The 21362-nt window shown below is 41.9% G+C and overlaps 1 protein-coding gene across 10 annotated transcripts in view; it reads left to right on the top strand.

Moving 5' to 3' along the window:
* Positions 1 to 21362, top strand: part of FAR2 (fatty acyl-CoA reductase 2) — a 219332-nt gene that overhangs the window by 123476 nt on the left and 74494 nt on the right. For all 10 annotated transcript variants that reach the window (XM_074935921.1, XM_074935950.1, XM_074935990.1 and 7 more), the window contains 2 exons: positions 18185 to 18360; positions 20811 to 20990. In XM_074935921.1, the coding sequence (XP_074792022.1) occupies positions 18185 to 18360; positions 20811 to 20990 (356 nt within the window). The remainder of the gene's footprint in view (positions 1 to 18184; positions 18361 to 20810; positions 20991 to 21362) is intronic.

The following is a 21362-nucleotide window of genomic DNA, read 5'->3' as shown; positions in this document are numbered from 1 at the left end:
CCTAAGTGATTGTGGTTATTTCCTTCCTAACAGAAGAGACAAAATGAATGGAGAGTTTAGTTCAGTCGTGGGGTGTTGGCTTTGAAAGCTGGGGAGCAGGTGATTCTGGGTAAATGAAGTCTATGACTAAGACAAATTCTCAGAGAGGGGAGAATGTATTGTGCTTATTTACCACAGAATGAAAATATGAAAGATAACCAGGATGTAAACGCAAAAATTAACCATGAAGCAAGTCTTCAAACTGTACATTTGACACTGTTTGTGAAAGTTCATGGGGAGAACCCATGATATGAAGGGGAAACCACTTCTTAAATTCTGTCCGATCAAAAGTGTCTTCACATTAGGTTGTTTTGAGGCTGTTAATTAATTTACTATGGTCGGCGGGAGATACAGGGCTGGACTGGATCAAAAGACACCAAACAAAGACATTAAAATTAGGCTGAACACAGGCGAGTCTAATCTAGTAGCAGTCCCCCATGACAACTTTCCTATTTCTCTAGACTCTCCTCTACCAATCCAAGAGTGCCACAGGAAACACTTTTGATTATCCAATGAAAGCCAGCACTTGGCTCTCACATGGCCTTCATAAAAGTCTTGAATAGTTCAAGAAGTGCCACAGAGACAATGAGGGATACCAGTATTTGGGCAAGTTCCTCATCCAAGCTCACTCAAAACCATTGGTGGTACAACACACAACTACAATGATTTCCTTCCTTTAACCCCTGGTTTCATTACCTGTTCAGAAAATGGCCACCATTCCCCAGCACAGAAGACTTCAGTCATCAGGCTTAGGAGAGGACTGATCCATTTAAATCCTTCCCCCGCCCCTACACCAATTCAGAAGCAACTCATGTGGGTTATTAACATTGTCCTGAATGAGCTGCTGATAGCTCCTACTGAGCCATTTGATAACTTAGAGCTCAGGTTATAGAGTGTGTTTTATCTTCAGTGTGTATAACAAACACTAATTAGACCTCTCAACCCCCCTGGGAAGTAGGGAAATGTCTCAATTTTACAGGTCGGAAAGGTTAAAGTTGCTAAAGTTGTAAAAATGGCACCTTCTTACTCAACAGATCTCCTGCTCTCTGTGTATTTTCCAAGTCTCACTTGCTTACTTTACTGCATAAAGTACATTTTTATTCCTGTTAACCCAGCACAATTAACACAGCTCTGGGATGGTGAGCAAGAGCCTATTCTGGTTGCACTCATGCTCAGCAGAATTTTTAACCAAGCTCCAGTTGCAGAATCTTTTCCCTCAGGTGGCCCGTTAAGCCAGCTGGTCAAACACTTCTTGCTGCCAGAGCAGCACAAGGCAGCCAGACTGAGGAGCAGGGATCTAACCCCACCTCTTCTTCTCCATCTGGTACAGTACTGAACTCCATGTTGGGACTTATGAAATGGTCAAAATAACGGTAAAGTTAAAATGAATTTCAACTGGACACACAAAAATCCACAGCATCTCTATTTCTGCTTACTTTTGATTTCTTTCTAAATGATCAGGGCATTCCTGCTGAATCACTTTTCTTCATACCAATCCTTTCTGTCTCTCTAAATACTGTGGTATATTGTTTAAAACTGGGCCACAGCAGCTAAAAAACAGTCCCACATCAGTGCTCCGTCAGCGAGTGCCTGACACAGGCAAGCCCATTTATGTAGGGTGAACAATGTTCCCTCAGCCATCTCAGCTTTAGAATATCATTTTCTGCTCAGCACAAATATTTGCATCTGTGTCTGTTTCCTCCTCTGTTTCTCTCTCACTCTCTCTAATTAAAAAGTGTATTATTTGAAACTGAAGTTATAATTGTGTTGATCAGTATAGGACACACTAAAGCATTTGCCCTGCATCCTTCTGTGCTTAGTGCAAGAGGTAAATTTCATAAACTCTTCTTCACCTCTGCTGAACCAGCAGATGCTCCACACCAGCAGTAAGGAAGAATTTGGAGGTAGTTGTGCCTTCTTGTGGGATGCGCTGACCTCAGCTTTTTTCTGGCACCTTAACCAGAATTCATCTCAGTCCTGTTCCTATTCGACAAGTCTCCAGAATGACTTCACAAACAAACACCACCAGCACTGGTCACCTCAAGCAGACAGGCCAGGGATTCCAAGGGCACAGAAGTTGAACTAATCTATCACCCTCCAAGTTTGTTCCTCCAAATCAGGGTCAAGACCCAAGGGTGTGACAGCAGCTTGCGCAGCTGCTGCTCTGATTGTACCTGTTCTGTGAATAGATGGCTTCAGTTTCCAGGGCTGTCACTTCAGCACTTTTTGTAGGCATTTATATCATAAACTAAAAATCTCCTAGCAACCAATTAGAAGTAGCCAGCAGCATTCTCAGCTGCAACAACATGGTGTAACTGCTGAAGACTGCATGAGTGAATGCTATTATATATGAGGGTGGGCTGCCTTAGAAAATCAGATCCTAAACTGATCATCTGTTCTGAGCAATGTGATCGAGTACAAAGAAATGGATATATCTGAGAGGATCCCCCAGTCTCAGACTTAAGTTGATGTTACTCAGACTGTAAGCTCTTTGGGTCAGGGACCATCATTTTGTTCTGTGTTTGTACAGCCCCTAGAACAATGGGGTCCTGCTCTGTGACGGGGACTCCTAGATGCTGCCACAATACAAATAATAATGAATAAACTGAGCTACTGCTTTTCTTGGCTCTGAGGCTAGCAACCTGCATGCTGCCCAGGATTTTCACATTCCACAGCCATCCCTCTTCTTCCTTCTTCTGAACCTGTAATGAAGGACGTAGACCAGGAAAGCTGTGTGGGGATATATCCATCAGGCAACAAGACAGCATGTCCTTCTTTTAGTAAGTTTCCTCTGATCTTCGGCACTATTTCCTCCTCCACCTCCCCCCTTGCTTCAGAGGATAGGCAAACTGCCACAACCGCACTGAGTATAATGGACTGACAGTGAGATTAGAGCGGAGCTGCTACTACTGGCAGAGGAGACTTCAAACCTGCCCGCCATTGTTTCCCAGGGAATCAACCCACCATATAGTGTTCATTGTCAGGAGGAAATTATCACTCCACTCAACCCCTATGTTCCTCTTAAGGTGTCAAGTTACAAACACTTTCAATGAAAACATTTAATCGCTATTTTTCAGCACATTAATGTTCATATACACTCAGTCCAGACGTGGCAGTCTGTATGTATATTTGTGGAAACAAGTATCTGAACCCACTTGTATTTGATCCCAAATGAAATACATGTATAAATGAAAGAGTAGGAATTACTACAGGACTGTTTTCAGAGTAACAGCCGTGTTAGTCTGTATTCGCAAAAAGAAAAGGAGGATTTGTGGCACCTTAGAGACTAACCAATTGATTTGAGCATAAGCTTTCATGAGCTACAGCATCCACTGAATGCATCCGATGAAGCGAGCTGTAGCTCACGAAAGCTTACACTCAAATCAATTTGTTCGTCTCTAAGGTGCCACAAGTCCTCCTGTTCTTTTTATAGGGCTGTTGTTCTTGCAGCATTTCCAGCCTGAATACATTCATTAGGCAGACTATGTGTGTGCGCAACACCCACACATACAGTCACAGGAGTTGTAGACATGCATTCAGGCAAGAATAGATGACAGCAGGGGATTGGCAACTACAGTCAATGATAATTCAGACTCCTTTGCTTTTAGACCTATATTGCATCTTGCTGTGCACAGCAAGTGGAGCTGAGGGAATGTATTAGGTGGCATTCACAGCTTCTGTTTGCACCAACAAAGCACTAAATGACATTCATTACGTGAGTGGTGACCAACCTTAATCCCCCTCTCATTTGGAATATGCTGTAGATTTCCTCAAATAGCTTTTGTAACATTGTACCTCTCCACTGTGGTTGCACAAGAAAAAGGCAGAGAGTGGCATGGTATAGTGGTCAAAGCTCACAAATAGGAACTAAGAATTCCTGGGTGTAATCTCTGCTCTCACACAGACTTCTTTTTTGGCACTGGGCAAAACACTTAAACCGCTCTGCCTTCAGTTTTATTTCTGTTTAAATGGTGATGACCCTTATCCACCTTACAGATGCCTAGTGAGAAACAGTAAATACTGCATTGTGCTTTGAAAATGAAAGATGCCACATGAGAGGAGAGCATTATTGGTGTGTTTGTCTGGTATCTTATTTTGCAGATTTCTAATTCACTTATCTTTAGGACTTTTTGCTATGGGGTTAACTTTGTTTTGTGGCCGCCATCACAATTTATTAGACACTGGGTCACACCTGTTTACTTTCCCTACACAGTCAGATGGCCCAGCTGCCCACAAGGCTCCCCCGGTCACATGGAGTGACATTGTGGTATGGTTTCAGAAAAAACTCAAATCTTATGGTACTGGTGGATCAGTCAGTGACGATCGCATCTGCCAACAATATAGCCTTGTCACAGGGAAGAAGTCTGTCCTAGTGATGGACAGGGCACAGCTCTGGGAGTCAGGGTCCTGCTCCAGGGGCTCTCTCTCACTGAAATTCACTGTGTCACCTTGGTCAACTAAATTAACCTCTGGGTGCTTTATTTTCAGTATCCGTTGTTGTTAGTAGTAAATATTTATATGCTGGTGGTGCCCAAAATCCCTAATTGGAATTGGGGTTCCATTGTGCTGGGAGCTCTACAAACATAGAAAAGAGACAATCCCTGCACTGAAGGGTTGACCGTCTAAAGATGTAAAACACACTTACCAGCCTGTGCAAAGTGCTTTGTTATCTATAGATTACAGATAGTAAGTAAGTATTCTGGAGACCTGGAAAACTCATCATCACCTCAGGGCTGGCTCTAATATATATATATTTGTGTAATATACAGATGAGTGGCAAGTGTCATAAATTAATCCATAATCTAGATATAAAGTTTGTTGCAAGTGGAGCTTTGGAAAAGATAATGATTCAGTAGTTATAACCACCACCTAATTTTACGTGTGTGTGTGTGTGTGTGTGTCCAAGAATTTCAATATAGGTAATTTTTTTTCCCCCTCCTTGGAGGATTTTTCAGCAGCAGATTAATGCATTTAAGTATTCATAACCTGGTAGGTCTGGTGCCATGTGCTGAGACTCATTATTAGTAATCCCCACTCACAGATGGCTTCAGCAGATTTTTGGGTACAAGCAACATTTTTGTGTTCAACCATTTGTTGAAAATTTTGCTTGTTTTGCTGACTCATTGGCAAGCGACCCATTCACTCAAAGCTTAATTAGCAAATTCCCTATCCCCCTCAACACATGCTCACTCTTATACCCTGCATGAACTGGATGGATGAGTATAATTAATCAGTGAGGTCTGGCATTGGGAGACACATAGAATCCATGAATGCCATTGCAAGTGTTTTCTCCTTTGTGGTTTCCTTCATGGGGATGTATGCTTAAAATTAATTGCAGAGGGAACTAACTTTTCCTTTAATGAATATACTTTTTAAAAGTTCATTCATCTACGGAGACTGCATGTCAATTTGAAACAAGTCTTATATGGCAGTTTCCCTGATCAGCAATGCTTTTGACAGAATGGCTTAGTTTTGACAATTAAAAGGAATGAGAGCTCCAAAGCTAATAAGTGAAGCTTGTAAATGTCTCTCTGAAATACACAACAAACTCCTGTATTACCCAAGTGAGATCTTTAGGACCTGCCTTAAAAATTGATTCCAGATGCAGGACACTTGATAGGACTTTCTTGATATTCATTAAAAATGTATATTTCACTTCTCAAAATATCTAGGCTCATTTACAGGAACGACAACCACATCTGACCAGTAACTGGCCACACATACCAGGCCTATGGACCACGTTAATGCAATCTAAGTACCTTTTAATTTATGCTAGCAAAGTCTATACAGGGCAGTTTACAGTTCAACACTTTAGTGTGTGTTACAATTCACACCACTAGACAGGAGCCATAACCCAAAACTCTGGATCTGAATCTGAACTTCATGGGCTGAATTTTCCTTTCATTTCGATCGTGCAATTCTGTTGATTTCAATGGGGTTATTCCGGATTTACACCAGTGCAAGCGAGAGGCGAATCCTATCCACTGTGTCTGATATGGGCAAAACCAAAAGATCTCAACACTCACAAACATGGGGCTTCATCTGCAGAACACGATTCTAGCTTTCCCAGTGTACAGGGAGTTTGGATTCAGGGGGAGAATTTTGAGCTGTGACTATGGATGTTGGATTCACACTCAGAGATTTGATTCAGGACCATTTCTGAAGTATGTCTGTAGGTGCTTCCAAGGACTTGCCCATAATCTTAGGTAGTGACTGCAGTTGGTCCCTGGTAAAACTATGCTTAGAGCCACCCTGCATTGTAAGTAGCTGGCCCTATTTTGACAGATGGTTCTATCTTCTTAAAGAGGTTATAAATTCCCTAAGCTGCCTGCTTCTTGGATGTGAATCAAGGATTAATGGTAATTCTATACTTTCTTGCTTGTTTAGGATTTTGGCACAAAAGAATGACTTGATACTAGGTAGGCCACTGGTTCTCAGATCTTTTCATATTATTGACAACTTCCTAAGAAAAAGATCCTCTCATGAATGCCTTCCTTTCCAATACTGAGACAACACTTTCCTTGCAGTAACCATATATCATAAATATAAAGGGAAGGGTAAACACCTTTAAAATCCCTCCTGGCCAGAGGAAAAATCCTTTCACCTGTAAAGGGTTAAGAAGCTAAGATAACCTTGCTGGCACCTGACCAAAATGACCAATGAGGAGAAAAGATACTTTCAAAGCTGGAGGCGGGGTGGGGGGAAACAAAGGCTCTCTCTGGCTGTGTGATGCTTTTGCCGGGAACAGAAAAGGAATGGAGTCTTAGAACTTAGTAAGTAATCTAGCTAGATATGTGTTAGATTCTGTTTTGTTTAAATGGCTGATAAAATAAGCTGTGTTGAACGGAATGAATATTCCTGTTTTGTGTCTTTTTGTAAGTTAAGGTTTTGCCTAGAGGGATTCTCTGTGTTTTGAATCTGATTACCCTGTAAGGTGTTTACCATCCTGATTTTACAGAGGTGATTCTTTTACTTTTTTTCTTCAATTAAAATTCTTCTTTTAAGAACCTGATTGCTTTTTTCATTGTTCTTAAAATCCAAAGGTTTGGGTCTGTGTTCACCTATGCAAATAGCTGAGGATTTTTATCAAGCCTTCCCCAGGAAAGGGGGTGTAGGGTTTGGGGAGGATTTTGGGGGGAAAGACGTTTCCAAGTGAGCTCTTTCCCTGTTATATATTTGCTTATTGCTGCCACCACCAAGCGTCTTAAGTCCAAGGGCAAAAGGTAAAATAGTTTGTACCTTGGGGAAGTTTTAACCTAAGCTGGTAAAAATAAGCTTAGGGGGGTTTTCATGCAGGTCCCCACATCTGTACCCTAGAGTTCAGAATGGGGAAGGAACCTTGACACCATACATGACATTATACAGTAGCTCGGTTACATGAAAACATAAGTGTATGTGTGATGCTGAGCCAGCGAAGGTTAAGCAGCCTGGCAGGCTGGTTGAAGTAAAATCAAGCTTTCAGGATATATTAGGAAAGTACAGAAATGGTAAAGAGGGCTATTTCTTGTAGATAGTTAGCAAAGCCATATTAAGTAGAATAGAGTTCCTGAAATATAAGCCTGTACTATCAGAGAATCAGAAGTAGATACTAATTTTGTTTGTCTGTGTTTACCTATATATTTTTGGATTTTAACAATGTGATCTAATTAACCTGTAGATGCTAAATTTCGGTTTTTGTCTGTAATGTTTCATTACTATATTCTACTGATTCAGAGAGCAAAAGGGGATATTAATGTTTAGTTGAAACTTGTGGTGTAATAGTATCATTGTCTTTATTTCTCTTTTAAGTTTGTAGTAAACTGCCTGTGAACCATTTGAATGGTTAATCACCTTCTGCTAATGAAGGCAACTAGTTACCAGTGTGTGCGTAGGAAATAGAGATTTATTTCAGAGCAACAATGTATATTACCTGTTCTTCATCCAAGGAATGCCTGCTCTGATGTCTGCTGTCAAGAGGCTATCAGCCTGCTAGAGAACTATAAAGGAAGCTGATCCTGTTTTATCTTAGATCTGCTTAAACTTTGTCAGGGGAAGTTCAAGTCACAAGACAGAGGTCTCCAGGATTGTCCCTCTACACATGGACTGTCTATTGGACTATAACCTATTGAATTGTTTCTGGAAGGACCAGCAGTCTTACCATCTCTGTTATGAAACTGACTTAAGAACTTTATTCATATCTGTATATAATATGATCTTTAAACCACAATAATAATTTTCTTTTTTTAACAAATCTTAAATTAGTTAATAAGAAATGTCTCTAAACGTGTATTTGGGTAAGATCTGAAATATTCATTGACCTGGTGGGTAATGTATCCAGTCTCTTGGGATTGGTAGAACTTTATATATGGTGAATAAGGTTTTAAGTAACTCTCACTATATTAGCCTGGGCTGTCTAGATGGGAGCCCCAGACTGGATTGTTTTAAGGGAGCTGTGTTTTAGCTTCTTGGTAACCAGTAAGGTATTGAAGAAGCTGTTTTGTGACTGGCTTGGTGAATCTAATTCTAGAATAAACCACCGATTTGGGGGGATCGTCAGCCCCATTCTTTGCAGTTTGCCCTGATTGAGCATTCTCAGTATAGCCCCTCGAGCAACCATGGTCACAGCATGTTGACTGATGTACTTCAGACATGCAGATTCATAGTGGAGGTTTTATCAAAGATGATAGCACTGGAGCTGGTCAGGAAAAAAAAGTGTTGCAAAGTATTTTTTAAAATATTTACCTGTTTTTATTTTGGACTTTGAAATTTTTCAACAACCTCTGTAGTTCAATGAAAAATGTAGGTAAATTTAGCTAAAATGTTGTTCAAAATTGTCCAGATTTTGGTTTGTTTTTTTAAAATTTCAAACTTTCATCAAAAATTGAAAGATTTCTACAAACTCTCAACAGTGCCATCTCTAGTATATGATGAAACAAATCTGAAACAGGACAATATTAAGGAAACTAGAAAATCTCACTTTAATTAAATGGATTTGGATGCTTAGATACAACTCCTTATTTTGTATCTACAATGTTTATTTCCTCTGCCCTCGTTGTTGCACTGTGCATTTATTAGTCCTCTTGTTGCCTTTGGTGCCTTCTGATAAAATCTCTCTTGGTCCTTTTGCTGTTCATTTAATCCTTGAAGGCTCCAGATTGCTGTCTGAATAGCATTGCTGTGGCCTTGCACTTTATCCCTAAAGAACTGCTAAAAAGGTGTGAAAAACAAATCTGTTCTCTTTGTCCCTCATAATGGAAAGTTGTGGGCTGTAGTGACCTCTCTTTCCCAGCCAATTAAGGAGCAACCAGTGCTTCCAAAGGGGGCTCCCTGTTGTGTGTGCATTGAAGATGAGGTCACAATAGGTCAGGGAGGGGAGAGTTCCTGAGAGCTGAGATCCAGCCTTCAGGCTCTTTTGAGCTCAGAGTTATGTGGTGCAGAACAAGAAAAGATATACTAAACAGCTCAGATTTTTTTTTTTTAGTTTTCCTACCCATATCAGGTGCCTTGAAAAGGAACTTAAATTACTTAAATCATAATGGCCACTTAAAAATAAAAGCAGACACAGTCATAGTTTAACTATTTCAAAGAAGCAGCTATCTGTGTTTGGTATGGCTTGTGTGCCTGGCTGTTTAGTCTTTCGGGGCCCATCAGCTGCTGCTTAGCTTTCTTGGCATCCAAGCAAGGTCTGTTACTGAAGCTGCAAAGAGCTGTTATTGAGTCAATGGGAGTGGAGAGCCAGGCTTAAATAGTGTGGCTGGATAACTTTATGACAATAACATTTGTAATTAGGCAAACTAAGGCTACAGTAATCAATTCTCATTCTTCAAAGAGATTGAAGTAGAAAGGGAAGAGGAAAGAGGTATAAAATTCTGATAATTGCCCACTCCCCATTCCACCTCTCTGGTCACTGCTGACTCCCTTTTGACTTTTCTCCTCATTCATTTGAAACCTTGGGGTATAACAAGGGTAATTGATGGAAATTATGTGAAGGAAATTTTAGTCTGGGAAAATTTCTGAAAAGCTGCTTAGAACGGGAAATATCTGTTTAGATTTTGGAATAGTTTCTTTTGAGAAGTGGTGGAAACTTTTATCATTTAGGCTATTTATGCAACTGGTCCGGATAAATCACTAGAAAATGTTCCTGACACAATACCCTAAATTCTCTTTGCCAGAAGCTGGGAATGAGTGACAGGGGACGGGTCACTTGATGATTGCCTGTTCTGTTCATTCCCTCTGGGGCACCTGGCACTGGCCACTGTCGGAAAACTGGGCTAGATGGACCTTTGGTCTGACCCAGTAGGGCCATTCTTATATTCTTATGTACCCGCCCACCTTTTGTTTGTCTCTGAATTCTTCTGCCTTCACTTCTGTCCGTTGTGTCCATATCCATACATATATCCGTTGTATGGCGGTATATTTAGACCTCCACTTTCTATGTACATGCGGCTTCTTAATTACCATCTGGAGAACAGAAAACCAGTCTCCGCACCCTAATTTCTCCGCCACTTTGAAAGTGTCATTAACATCATCAATCACGCTATCAGTTCTGATGGCAATGCATTCCAATACACAGCCTAGAGATTACAAGGGTGTGTGAGTGACCTGAGAAGTGGATCACCGGACTATGAAAGCATCAAACTTTGTCCCTTGCATATCTTCCTGCATGATAGTATCACATACCATGGAAAGCTTTCCTGTCTCTATAGAATCTTGTAAACAGAGATATTAACGGTTGTATCTGAAAGGGTTCTTCCAGAGCTCCTGTTAAATGCTGTGTAATTCAGAGCTCTCTCCAGAGCTAAGCATTGGCAACAGGCAAAGTTCATGGAAATTGGCTTAAATACAATGTCAACCCAAGAACATCCATTTAAAAACACATGCTGAGTAGCTACTTGGGCACATTTGCTTCTGCTGACCCAGAATGGAATTCATGTTTTGTCATCTCTGTATCTCTATTGTCAATATTTGCCTTGGAATAATCAGCTCTTTTGTTTACTAGTTATTGGTCACGGATACTGCATTTTCACTGCACTGCTTCTACTTAAGAAAAGGCTGTAAATCTGGATCTGATTAGAAGTAATTTGTTAACTGATAATCGGGGAAATCCCTAGTGCATTTTTTAACTAATTAGATTAATTATGCCTCATTTACATTGAGAAAAATCATGGTTAAAGTCACTCAGGAGAGAAGAGGAGGCAAAGAGGGGGTGGAGGAGAAGGGCAACAGTGTAGCCCTGATTAACACTGCTCAAGCTATGGTTTTCACACATTGTCTGGCTAAGCAATGCAGTTCACTCAGAATAGGCCATGTTAATGATTAATGGTAGATTAATGATCTGATGTTGGGAAGCTGCCTAATTAATTGAGAATATTGCTATAATGGAAGTTCTAAAAGTAGGCATCAGGCGCACACAGTTTTTGCAGACTATTAGAATGGGTTTATCAGCAGTAAACACAACTGGGATGTATTAGGTAAGCTCTTTTCTCCAGAAATAGAGAGCAGGGATCATTCTGGCTCTTGCTGAGCTATTTTTATAACTTGAGTAAATCTTTCTAAAATTTTGACATGCTGGTTAGTTTTGTCCATTTATAACAGTGCCACATTTTCATAGAAATTAGATATAGACCTGAACACTAGGGAGGCATAGTATAAATATACTATCATGGCAAGATTGTCCCCTTCAGTGTGTATACCAGTGATTGTTGTCCAGACTACTTTTAAATGTCCCAAACAAAGGGGGTTTCCACCACTTGCTTTCTGAGATTATCTACAGGCTCATGGAGTTCACTGTTAGGAATGGTTCTGTTTAGGTGGTGCTTTGACATTCAGCCTAAATTTTCCTTTGCTTAACTTATGTAGTTTTTCTTTATTATTTAATTATGCTCCTTTGGATTATGCTAAACAATTCTTACCCCTTCTTGATGTTTACTTTTAAATACTTGTAGACAGATTCCTTATTCCTCTTATTCTCTGTTTGGTCAAACTATATGTATTTGATCCTGTTAATCTTTCCTCATATATAATACATTTCAGTCTCAAGATCATTTTTGTTGCTGTTCTCTGAATTTCTTTCAATTTTACAACTTTCTGGTATTTCAGTATTCAAAGTTTCACTCTTCCCTACTCCCTTCACAAAAGCTTAATAAAATGGTATGTCTTCAAGATCTGCAGACACAGGGCCTGTCAGACCAAGCAGGGACCACATTGCAGTTCAGGGTTTTTTACCAAAAACACCAGTACCTCCCAGTGCAAGTAGGAGACTTGTAGTTCAGACTGTTCAACTGCTTTGGTACCACAGAAGCAGAGAGGCAGTCTTCCACATAGCCAAGCCCCAGACCATATAAGGACTTAATGCTGAATCCTGAAATGGGCCAAGCACTCTGGCCCTGATCCAGCAAGTCACATAAGCACATGCTTAGCTGCCCATATGTTTCAAGTTAAGCACATGTAAAGTGCTGCTGTGACAGTTGTTCTGCTGGCCGACCTTTAGAGCTAAAAGTGTGAGCTGCTACAGCTTAAGCTAAAGAGCCATGGCTGTATAGGTGGGAGCTGTAACAACTCATACTCTCTGTGACCAGCACTTATAACACATGCTCCTCAGTGGATTACACTGTGCTGGATCAGGGCCTGAATATTCAGCACTTCGCAAGATCACTCCCTTAAGGACTAAAAACAGCACTCTGAATGGCAGTTAGTGATAAACTGGCAGCCAGTACAGACCACGGGGGGCACTGATGTAATGGGCTTGCTTTGGGAATCAGGGCTAAGCACACTGAGCCCTGTTTTCTGCTCTAGCTAAAGATTCTGAATGGACTTCTGACCTGTGTGGAGCATATGACAGTTATCCGGTCTATTGGTGATAAAGGTATAGATAATTAGTGAGGCCCACATCTGAAAGAAAAGGCTACAACCTTTGGCAAATAGCTGTCAGAAAACAGAACTGGTCAAATGTTGGGCCTGCCAGCCTTGACAGTGTTCCTTTAAAGTCGGTGAACTATCTCGTTGTCTTTACTTCAACATATTAATTGATTGGGAATTTTGTCTGAGTAAAGAGGACAAGTTTAAATGTTCGGCATCTCAAACTGCCTAATGAGTTCCTTTTTCAGTTTTGCAGGTGACCTGAAATAAACTGTTTAACTTTTATATCAAATTATGTAGAAATCATTCTAATTAAAAGCTTGACAGGCAGGAGCGGTTACGAATTATATCCACCCTCTGGGATGGGCGTAAGGAACAAAACATTGCTTTTTCCTCTCTCTTTTGGGGAAAGTGAGATCAAGCCTGGGTTAGACAACAGAAAGGGAGACTAAACATTAGGAACACACGTCCAGCGGACATTTTCAGTTGATGCATTGCATTAGGGACGATCCCTGACGCAACTCTGTCGTGAAGCATGTAAAATGGAATAAATTTTAGTCCCAGAGATCTGACTAGTCCTGGAACAGGGAATTATGGAGGTATGGAATAAAAACAATTCTGCAGATTCTGGAGTGAAACTCACCCATATGAAGAGGGCCAGCACAAGGCTTATGCACCACTTAAGTCCCACTTAAGCTTTATTTTGAGGATTTGGAGTGGGACTTCAGTGGTACGTGGCTGTTATGGTGACCTTGTTGTGCAGGGATGAATGTATGCCGCATGACAATAAGAAGAAATAACTTGCACTAAAACTGTGACATACTAGCCTCAGTTTTCCTGGGTTTTCTTACCTGTGGCTATAGTTAAATAGATAGCCGGGGGGGCCACGGGGAACACTCTTTTTCTTTCTCTCTGCTGTTCACTGCAGTAAAGAGTCAGCCATTTTGGGTAGTCCTCTGACTCTGTACATACTCTGGGTATTACGTTTAGTAGTTCCAGCTGGATAACCCACGGACACATCTGCCTTTTAAATCCTTGCTTGCTTTTGAAGATCCCTTGTGAAGAGGAGGAGCCTGAACAGTCCTGAAGTCTCATATCACTGGTGAAGCTTAATCAGATAAACATGATGATTTCAACTGAAAATCAGTATTTAAAAATGCAATTATTGCCTAACCCTAGGATACAATGACTGGATATGTTAGACATTTCTCCAGCTAAAAAGCAGCATCCTTAGAGGTTTTTAAGGCCTGGCTTGACAAAGCCCTGGGTGGGAAGATTTAGTTCGGGTTGGTCCTGCTTTAAGCAGGAGATTGGACTAGATGACCTCCTGAGGTCTCTTCCAACCCTCATCTTCTATGATTCTGTGAAGTTGGCTGTGTTTTTTTGTTTTTAAATCTTCACAGATTAAGGGCTTGGCTACACTTGTGAGTTACAGCACAATAAAGGAGATCCGGGCGCCCTAGCTCACTCCCCCTCCACACTGTGGGAGCGCTGGAGCGCCGCGTCGCCAGTGTGGACACCCTGGTCTGTTAGTGCACTGTGATTGGCCACCAGAAGTATCCCACAATGCCTATTCTAGCCAGTCTGGTCATCACTTTGAACTCTACTGCCCTGCGCTCAGGTGACCAACCATCAGACCCTCCCTTTAAATTCTCTGGGAATTTTGAAAATCCCCTTCCTGTTTGCTCAGCCAGGCGTGGAGTGCTCTCAGCGAATCTTTCCAGGTGACCATGCCTCCACGCACCAGACGATCCCCAGTATGGAGCAATGGCAAGGTGCTGGACCTCATCAGTGTTTGGGGGGAGGAAGCTGTCCAGGCCCAGCTGCGCTCCAGCTGCAGGAATTACGATATCTTTGGGCAGATATCAAGGGCCATGCTGGAAAGGGGCCATGACCGGGAAGCACTGCAGTGCAGGGTTAAAGTGAAGGAGCTGGGGAGTGCCTACCACAAAGCCCGCGAGGCAAACAGCCACTCCGGTCCTGCCCCCGCGACCTGCCGTTTTTACAAAGAGCTGGACGCTATACTTGGGGGCGACCCCACCTGCATGCGAAGTACCACCATGGACTCCTCAGAGGCCAGTGCAACAAGGCAGGAGGAGGAGGAGGAGCAGCAAAATGGGAGCGAGGGTGCTCCAATGGAGGAAGACACCCCGGAATCCCTAGATGCATGCAGCCAGGAGCTGTTCTCAAGCCAGGAGGAAGGTAGCCAGTCGCAGTGGCTGGTGCTTTGGGAAGGACAAACACATGAGGAGGGTCCCGGTAAGCAGCTTTTATTTTGGGAAGGAAGTTGTTTGGTGCGGGCTCTTGGAGCAAGGAGGGTTAGGGCTGCATGCATGCCTAGATGCGGAATAGGGCGTTGAAGTGCTCTCTCACATAGCGGTAATCAGCCTCAGTGATCTCTTCAAAGGTCTCAGCCAGAACTTGGACAATGTGCTTACGCAGGTTTCTTGGGAGAGCCACTGTTGTCCTCATCCCAGTAAGGCTAACTTGTCTGTGCCACTGTGCCGGGTTGGGTGGGGGGACCATTGCTGCACACAGGCAAGCTGCATATGGGCCAGGGCGGAAGCCACATTGCAGTAGAAGACCCTCCCTTGCTTCCCTGGTCACCCTCAGTAGCGAGATATCTTCCAGGATGAACTCCTGTGGAAAATGTGGGGACAGTGTTCAGTATAGGGGCCCCCTGCAGCTGTTGGCTCTCCCCAAGGCACAGAAACCCAGAGGACAGTATGGCCCTGAAACAATCAGTCACGCTTGACCTTGTGCTTACTCACCATTTTGGGGCTCCTGTGGGTTATGTGCACTTGCTTTGGGACAGGCAAATTATGGTATTTTGTAGACTGTGCTTGCCCTTGAGTATGGGGGAATCGTTGCTCTGTCTGGTGTGAACAATGCTGCCTCTGTTAAGTGTTGCATTTTGCCTTTACAGATGCAACCTTGAGATCTCAGCTGTCCGTGTTATCACCGGCCGAGAGGCTGCAAAGAATCAGGAAGAGGCCATGTAGAAGCAAAGAGGACATGCTACATGAAGTCATGCAGCATTCAACTAATGAAAATAAAAAAGTGCAGGAGTGGTGGGAGAGTGAAAGGAGGGTCCACCAGCAGAATGTGGATCGCCGGCACCAAAGCACAGAGCGGCTGATAAGCATCATGGGGCGCTAAGCAGACTTGATCCAGGCGCACGTAGCCATGCAGGCGGAGCACTACTGCACCCGCCCCCACCCTGCAGCCCTTGTCCCAAAACTCTTTCTCTTGTGCCACCATGTCACCTCCAAACCACTTTCCCCAACATCCGGGTTCTTATCACCACCAGCTGCCTCCAACAGCTGTAGTTTCACCACCCATACTTTGGGAATGATTTATAGCTGTAAACCCAGTTTCCATAGCTAAAGCACTGCTCCCAACATATACCTAGTAACTGTACAATTTGGAAAAATAAAACATCATCCTTATGTCCATTGTCTTGTTAACTCGCTCATTTGGGAACGTCTTGTTTGTTAAGGCCATACAGCAATACGTCGAAGAAAAGAGACATAGCAGACAAACACACTGCTTTAGAGAGAAGGTGGATCATATCCTGATCACTGCTATATTGCTGCAAACATGGAGGCATATCTGGATTTGTTGACCAAATAAACAGAAGAATGATCATCCCTTAGTCAGATGACAGAATATTTGCTTTAGTTGCAATTTAATATATTTGTACATCTTTTTATTTAGTGTATGTTTATTTTAAATCAAGTACTTCATACCCTTCCATAAGCACTGGACAAGTCACAGGTAGGACAGTGTCTATCAAAACAGAGATCATGGTAATAGAAAGAAACATAGCCCCACACCCTCCCTCACTGGACTGGGCAGAAAACCTCTAGTGTAACAAGCAAGGAAAAAAGTGATCCTTGAAGTGTGGTTCTGCTCTGAAATCTCACTAGGCTATACCTCTGTGATTTCATAGGTGTTCTCATTATTCTCTCTGTACCCCAAAAGGGCAGAGACATCATCAAGTCCACTAGAGACTTCACTATTATCGATTTTATGCAAAAGGTGCTCAGATACTACAGTAATGGGTGGAAGTATAAAGCCGTAAGAGAAGTTTTATAGTTTGACCAATTTGCAAGTCAAAAAACAATTTTAACTACTAATCCAGCAAACTCATGTGGAGTTCTGAAAATCAAGCCATGTTCTCTTTGCCTCTTACTTCATCACCAATAACAAAGATTTTGCAACTAGGATTTACAGTTGTTGGCTATTTTGTTCCTGATGCACAAGGGAGAATCAAATCTTCACTCTGCTGACAGTTGTAACACTGCATTTTTCTCAGGCAAGCAAATCCATGTTATTCAAAGACACAGGGAGCAGAACTGTAGAGTGGGAAAGGTGCTAATTTTGTCAGCACTTTAAAAGTATAGTTTAAAGGATTGTTCATTTTTTCACTTATTTTTAGGTGGATTTTGGACAATTAAAATATTGTTTTTGTGCATCTACTTTTTGAGGTCTTAGGAAAGCAGGATGTAAATGCAAAATATAGTTTATGCTGAGCCCACTTGTCTCTGAGATCTGCAGGAAGAGGAACCCCTACATGCAGAAGGGTAGGCAGTGGTCAGCCACTTCCCCAGTACTGACTCCTCTTCTCCAGATATCATGGATGTCTCTTTGTGGGACTGGGAATACACGAACTGTGAGAGGGAATCGGCAGGCAGTGACAGAGGGTGAACTGGGCGTAGGATGGTGCACGTTGTCTCCCTCCTCCCCTCAAGCTCTTTGTAGAATCAGCAGGAAAGCTAACAGAGCCTAATGCTGCTTTAACTTTCCCACTCCACACCTTACCCTCATCCCCTACCTGTTCATATAAGGTTCTAGGGTCAGCCACCAGTGGAGGAAGTCCTGGCAATGCAGCTTCATTGGTGCCATGCTAGCCAGATTGTATGTAGGGAGTTGCAGAGCCACTGCGGAGGCATGGGACCTCCTGTGGATTCCCCAGGAGACGTGGGATGCTGAGAGAACCCTTTGTTCATTCTTCAGCAGATCAACTCATCCCCCCCTCAAATTTTTGGGAGGTCACTCTCTCTCTCTCAGGTTTTTCTATGGGAGGGGACAATCAGGTCCATTATTATTTGTCTGCCTACATGCCCCAATAAAGAACCTCCTACCACTATGACATCTGGAAGTATCAGTCATTCTCAGTCATGTTAGCTTCATCAACTGATGCAAATATAGCAAACGGGCGGTTAATCAAGGTGCTATTGTCATCAATAGGAATGATAGCAATAGTCCATGATCCAGTAGCTGATCATTGTGTTTGTGCTTCTAGGTCTTTGACAGAGTCCGGGAAGATTGCCCTAACTTCCAGGAGAAGATTAAGCCTATTAATGCAGAACTCACTCAGCCAAATCTGGCCATCAGCGCCAAGGACTCGCAGGAGCTCCTGTCCCGGGTCAATGTTGTCTTCCACTGTGCAGCAACAGTTCGCTTTGATGAGCCTCTAAAGTATGTCCCTTGTTCTCTGCTGTTTGCATTTATTAAGTAGAACTTAGCTTCTTACTGGGACACACAAAATATGAGAGACCATTATTGTAATTTCTTGTACAATTACAGTAATAATTCTCCAGGTATGTTTTCAAACTGCACATAAATTCTGGATTGGATATACAATTTAAAGAGCTCAAATTATTGACTGCCTAAAATATCATGTGTGTCAGAACTTAAAAAATACATACACACACACACACACATCAAGATTGAGGTACTGTGGCATTGCTACATGGAGCCGAGGACCAGAATAAAAGGGAGTTCTGCAAATTAGGATTGCAGTGCACTGGCAGAGTTAGGTGTGGCTCCAGAACTGGAACAGCAGATGGGTGCTATGGGTCAGGACTGAGATGTTTTGGCAGGGCTACACGGAAGGAGTGCGAAGTGGGTCTACGCTGTCTTTGACTCTACAGCCAATGTTGTTGGTCCTACTTTTTCACTAAAGGTAACTCAAGGAGGGAAATGATATATTTTTGAAGCAGCATATTTTAAATAGCAAATCACAAGGTACCGTAATGTTTTAAAATATTCACCCAGCTTTGAAAATGTTGCCTTCATAATGAGGCATTTTAAAAAGGTGGTCTGTTACTTAGGGGATTTCCTTGAGAAGCACTTGGTTTGTTCATTGTCACATATAAATGAAAGAGTTCCTAGCACAATGGGGTCTGAATTGTGATTGGTCCCTTTGAGCCCCACTTTAATAATGATAATTATCTGATTGTGGTCATAGATACAGGCCCCAAAAGAATTTCATTAATGACAATTATAATATCCCTCTCTGAGACGTTACATTGATTGTCTCCATATCGCTCAATATGAGGGGTTTTTTCACACAGGGATGGGGGGAATTTCTCCCAGAGCACTGTATAAATGTGGTACGTATTTTTTGCCTTCCTTTGAAACATGAGGGGTGAGTTGCTGCTATGGGCAAGATAGTGGATTCCATGACTGTTGATTCAACATAGCACGATAGATTGAATGTTCTTGTATTCCAAAAACAAAGCCCTTAAAATGAGATTATAGATAGAACTAGGTGAATTTTTTCAGCCAAAACTACTTTTTATTTAAAAAAAAAATGTGTATTTGGCAACACTGAAAAAATGTTTTGCAAGTTCATGTTGGTTTCATCAAATTGCTCACATCAAGGAGGGGGGGAATATTGAAATATTTTGGTTTTACATTTTTGAAATTAAACATTTTGATTTTTCAATTTGAAATTACTTTTTGATTCAGAATTTCTTTTACTTATATTTTAAAAAGTTGTAAAAGGCTTTAAATCAAAATTAAACATTGCATTTTGAGTCGAACATATCGTTTTGTTTCACCTGAAACAAATTTTTTTCAACTTTTTTATTTGCTGAACATTTTTCAAAAAATTATTTTAATTTCTCCAAAACCTTTTTTTTGTTTTGTTTTGTTCAGAATTGTCAGTGAGCTGAAAAACCTATTATTCACTCTGCTCCAATTAGAGACTAGGTGATATTGTGCGGTGTGTGCAAAATAAATGAATTTAGATGACTACTTTGGCCAGAAATCATAACTCATGGGTATTTCTGTCCAGTCCAGCTGAACTGATAATGAGTTCTTCTTTTTCCCCTAAAAAACTGAAAGCTCCTCCTGCTGACAAGTTTGCTGAAACTGGCCCCATCTTCCCCAGTGTCTCTGCCTCCTTGGAGGAGTGCACATTTCTTCTAATATGAAGCCTGCAAGCAAGCTCAGGGAAAGGGAGCCCACACATCAGTCAGAGCCCATGCAGAAAACAACCAGAACACCTTGAACATATCCTGAGTGTTTCAGGGAGGACCTTCACACTGGTACCCTTTTTCTCCCCCCCCCCCACCCCCCAAACCTCTTGGAATCACTAATTTTATTACTTGTAACTTCAGCTTCTTCTAGTGTTGTTCCATTGCTTTGGACAAGGCCCCATATACTTATCTGGAATCCCTTGCATGTTGGTATAGCATGTGTCTTTCAAGACCAGATATGAGACAATGTTGAATGGAGTTAAAAAGTAAATAAGAACAACACTTCATGTCCTTCTGTTTAAATACTTGTATTTTTCTTGAGGCGGAATGGTTGTTCAGCAAACATGCCAGCAAGGAGGTGCTGTCAGTTTTAATTTCCATAATAAATTAAAGAGGAACTTTTGCCTCCAGTCCATTGGATTGGGTAGAAATACCCCTGAGTTATAGTTTTTGACCAGAGTAGTGGATCCATAGTAGAAGAATCCAGCACTACAGGTTTGAAAACTAATTTTGCCTCTTGCATCTCATTTAAGCTTCCTCTTCTGCTGTGCTATTTTCCTCACTGTGGAGGTTTGCCTCTCAGGAGAGATTTGCAGTGTATGTAGTTTTAATACATTCATCCCCTATGAACCCCTTTTGTTTGTTTTCTCTCCCCTTGTTTAGACATGCCCTGCTGCTGAATGTCATGGGCACACAACAGCTCTTACTGCTGGCCCGGCAGATGCAGAAGCTCGAAGCTTTTATCCACATTTCCACTGCCTATGCAAATTGTAATCGGAGAAATATAGATGAAGTCATCTACCCACCACCTGTTGAGACCAAGAAGCTCTGCGACTTAGTGGAGTAAGTAGAAACAGACACAGCTTTCCTTCCTGATGCTGGTGTGATGCGCCATCTTTGTAGAAAACCTGTGACTGGATTGTTCACACACCTATGCTATGGAACATTCCCCCAGACCAGTTATAGTTGCAGTGCCCTTCATATTTGCATATCAGCTAACAGTGCTGGGAAATGGGTGTGTAACAGAAGAAGGAGACAAAGGGAGGTGGTAACTTGGATTCCAAGTATCTTCAAGAGATCAACTTTCAAAACATTGATTGGAGGAATCATTCCTACATGCTTGTATCCAATAACGTTAACATTTTTGGTCTTCCCCTTTAACCTATTTTTATTAATATTTTCTGGAAATATTAGCAATATAGACATAACCTCTGA

This window comes from Natator depressus, chromosome 1 (assembly GCF_965152275.1).
Source record: "Natator depressus isolate rNatDep1 chromosome 1, rNatDep2.hap1, whole genome shotgun sequence".
In the NCBI taxonomy this organism is placed as follows: Eukaryota; Metazoa; Chordata; order Testudines; family Cheloniidae; genus Natator; species Natator depressus.
The sequence above is the reverse complement of the archived record's forward strand: the minus strand, read 5'-3'. Positions and strand labels throughout refer to the sequence as shown.